The sequence below is a fragment of the Rhinopithecus bieti genome, unplaced genomic scaffold (assembly GCF_001698545.2).
Source record: "Rhinopithecus bieti isolate Rb0 unplaced genomic scaffold, ASM169854v2 scaffold_9667, whole genome shotgun sequence".
NCBI classification, from domain to species: Eukaryota; Metazoa; Chordata; class Mammalia; order Primates; family Cercopithecidae; genus Rhinopithecus; species Rhinopithecus bieti.
In genome coordinates, this window is record NW_016806207.1 from 832,451 (window position 1) to 835,857 (window position 3,407).

Sequence of the window (3,407 nt, forward strand, 5' to 3'; positions counted from 1 at the left end):
AGGAAGGAAGGAAGGAAGGAAGGAAGGAAGGAAGGAAGGAAGGAAGGAAGGAAGGAAGGAAGGAAAATGACTCTGAGGCAGCATCCCAGTAGCCATGAGTTAGTGGGATCAGCAATGGTGTAGGGGAACACAGAAACACATGACTATCTACCATTTGTGACCAATGACTGCATGCTAAAAGGATGTGTACAAACTGACAAGTACCAGAAAAGAACAAGATAGCCTAACAGCTGAGGCATTAAAGGTGATCAAACTATAGCCAATATTTTTCTCTTTTAAAAACAATTTTCAACCCCAGCCTGGGCAACAGAGTGAGACTCCATCTCGAAAACTAAAAATAAATAAAAACAATTTTCGGCCAGTCACGGTGTCTCACACCTGTAATCCTAGCACTTTAAGAAGCCAAGGTGGGTAGGTGATTTGAGCCCAGGGTTTCTAAACCAGCCTGGGCAACCCAGGGAGATCCCCATCTCTACAAAAAATAGAAAAATTACCCAGGCATGGTGGCATGCACCCGTAGTCCCATCTACCAGGGTGGCTGAGGTAGGAGGATCAACTGAGCCCTAGGAGGTTGAGGCTGCAGTGAGCCATGATGGTCCCCACTGCACTTGAGCCTGGGCAATAGAGCACCACCCTGTCTCAACATAAAAATAAAAATGAGGCCGGGCGCGGTGGCTCAAGCCTGTAATCCCAGCACTTTGGGAGGCCGAGACGGGCGGATCACGAGGTCAGGAGATCGAGACCATCCTGGCTAATACGGTGAAACCCCATCTCTACTAAAAAATACAAAAAACTAGCCGGGCGAGGTGGTGGGCGCCTGTAGTCCCAGCTACTCAGGAGGCTGAGGCAGGAGAATGGCGTAAACCCGGGAGGCGGAGCTTGCAGTGAGCTGAGATCCGGCCACTGCACTCCAGCCTGGGCAACAGAGCGAGACTCCGTCTCAAAAAAAAAAAAAAAAAAAAAAAAAAAAAAAAAATGTCCCATACTACACCCTATTTGGCTGTGTCTAATTTGGAATCTGCTATAATAAAAATTAGAAGTATTTAAAAAAAAACCCAATAATCCAAAAAATATATCCTGAGACTAGGACCTTCTTTAAGCACTGCAGGGGACCAAGCAATAAATAGCTCCTCCTTTTTCTCCTGTGCCTGCTCAGTTACCTTGGTAGGTAGGAACTAACAGGAAAATGAGATGGCAGCAATTTCTTTCTCTGACAGTCTTACCTGCAAGATAACGAATTGTCTCAAGTTTGTTAGACTCCATCAGTGTTTTCAAGGAAGCAATTTCAGCGTCAATTTTATTACTGGTCTCTGAAATAATACTTTTGGTTTGAGTGTCCTGTAGTAAACGAGAATAAATAAGAGAACTTAATTTTGTTCCTGTGTATTAAATGGACAAAAGCATTTACATTAGAAACCCTCACTTATGGGCTAATTGTGATACAAAAGTCTTAGTTGGGGAAACAGTAAAAGCGTAGTGGTATAAAAAAATTTTAAGCATTCCAAGATGGCCAAAAAGGAACAGCTCTGGTCTGCAGCTCTCAGCGTGATTGACGCAGATGATGATGGGTGATTTCTGCATTTCCAACTGAGGTACCTGGTTCATCTCATTGGGACTGGTTGGACAGTGGGTACAGCCCACAGAGGGTGAACTGAAGGAGGGCGGGGCATTGCCTTACCCAGGAAGCGCAAAGGGTCAGGGGATTTCCCTTTCCTAGCCAAGGGAAGCCATGACAGACTACCTGGAAAAACGGGACACTCCCGCCCAAATACTGTGCTTTTCCCAAGGTCTTAGCAACCAGCAGACAAGGAGATTCTCTCCTGTGCCTTGCTCAGCAGGTCCCACTCCCATGGAGCCTTGCTCACTGCTAGCGCAGTAGTCTGAGATGGAACTTGTGAGGCGGCAGCCTGGCTGGGGGAGGGGTGTCCGCCATTGCTGAGGCTTGAGTAGGTAAAGCAGCTGGGGAGCTTGAACTGGGCGGAGCCCACCACAGCTCAACAAGGCCTACTGTCTCTAGACTCCACCTCTGTGGGCAGGGCATAGCTGAACAAAAGGCAGTAGACAACTTCCGCAGACTTAAATGTCTCTGACAGCTCTGAAGAAAGCAGTGGCTCTCCCAGCACCGCGTTTGAGCTCTGAGAACGCACAGACTGCCTCTTCAAGTGGGTCCCTGACCCCCGTGTAGCCTAACTGGGAGACATCTTTTTGTAGGGGTTGAAAGACACCTCATATAGGTGGCTGCCCCTCTGGGAAGAAGCTTCCAGAGGAAGGATCAGGCAGCAATATTTGCCGTTCTGCAGCCGCTGCTGGTGATACCCAGGTAAATAGGGTCTGGAGTGGACCTCCAGCAAAATCCAACAGACCTGCAGCTGAGGGACCTGACTGTTAGAAGGAAAACTAACAAACAAAAAGGAATAGCATCAGCATCAACAAAAAGGTCATCCACACCAAAACCTCGTCTATAGGTCACCAACGTCAAAGACCAGAGATAGATAAAACAACAAAGATGGGGAGAAACCAGAGCAGAAAAGCTGAAAATTGTAAAAATCAGAGTGCCTCTTCTCCTCCAAAGGATAGCAGTTCCTCACCAGCAATGGAACAAAGCTGGATGGAGAATGACTTTGACGAGTTGACAGAAGCAGGCTTCAGGTCGGTAATAACAAAATTCTCCAAGCTAAAGGAAGACGTTCAAACTCATCGCAAGGAAGCTAAAAACCTTGAAAAAAGATTATGAATGGCTAATTAAAATAAACAGCATAGAGAAGACCTTAAATGATCTGATGGAGCTGAAAACCATGGCACCAGAACTTCGTGATGCATGCCCAAGCTTCAACAGCCAATTTGATCAAGTGGAAGAAAGGGTATCAGTGATTGAAGATCAAATGAATGAAATAAAGTGAGAACACAAGGTGAGAGAAAAAGGAGTAAAAAGAAATGAACAAAGCCTCCAAGAAATATGAAAGTCTGTGAAAAGACCAAATATACGTTTGATTGGTGTACCTGAAAGGGATGGGAAGAATGGAACCAAGTTGGAAAACACTTCAGGATATTATCCAGGAGAACTTCCTCAACCTAGCAAGGGAGGCCAACATTCAAATTCAGGAAATACAGAGAACATCACAAAGATACTCCTTGAGAAGAGCAATCCCAAGACACGTAATTGTCAGATTCACAAAGTTTGAAATGAAGGAAAAGTGTGTTAAGGACAACCAGAAAGGAAGATTGAGTTACCCACAAAGGGAAGCCCATCAGACTAACAGTGGATCTCTTGGCAGAAACTCTACAAGCCAGAAGAGAGTGGGGGCCAATATTCAACATTCTTAAAGAAAAGAATTTTCAACCCAGAATTTCATATCCAGCCAAACTAAGTTTCATAAGTGAAGGAGAAATAAAATCCTTTACAGATT

At 45.3% G+C, this 3,407-nt stretch overlaps 1 protein-coding gene across 7 annotated transcripts in view; it reads right to left on the bottom strand.

The window, feature by feature from the left end:
• CCDC90B (coiled-coil domain containing 90B) overlaps positions 1–3,407 on the bottom strand; it is a 57,481-nt gene that overhangs the window by 36,866 nt on the left and 17,208 nt on the right. For 6 of the 7 annotated variants that reach the window (XM_017875222.1, XM_017875225.1, XM_017875224.1 and 3 more), the window contains one exon: positions 1,224–1,338. In XM_017875222.1, the coding sequence (XP_017730711.1) occupies positions 1,224–1,338 (115 nt within the window). Of the gene's footprint in view, positions 1–961; positions 1,339–3,407 lie in introns of those variants that run through there. The other variant, XM_017875221.1, reaches the window with a different exon arrangement.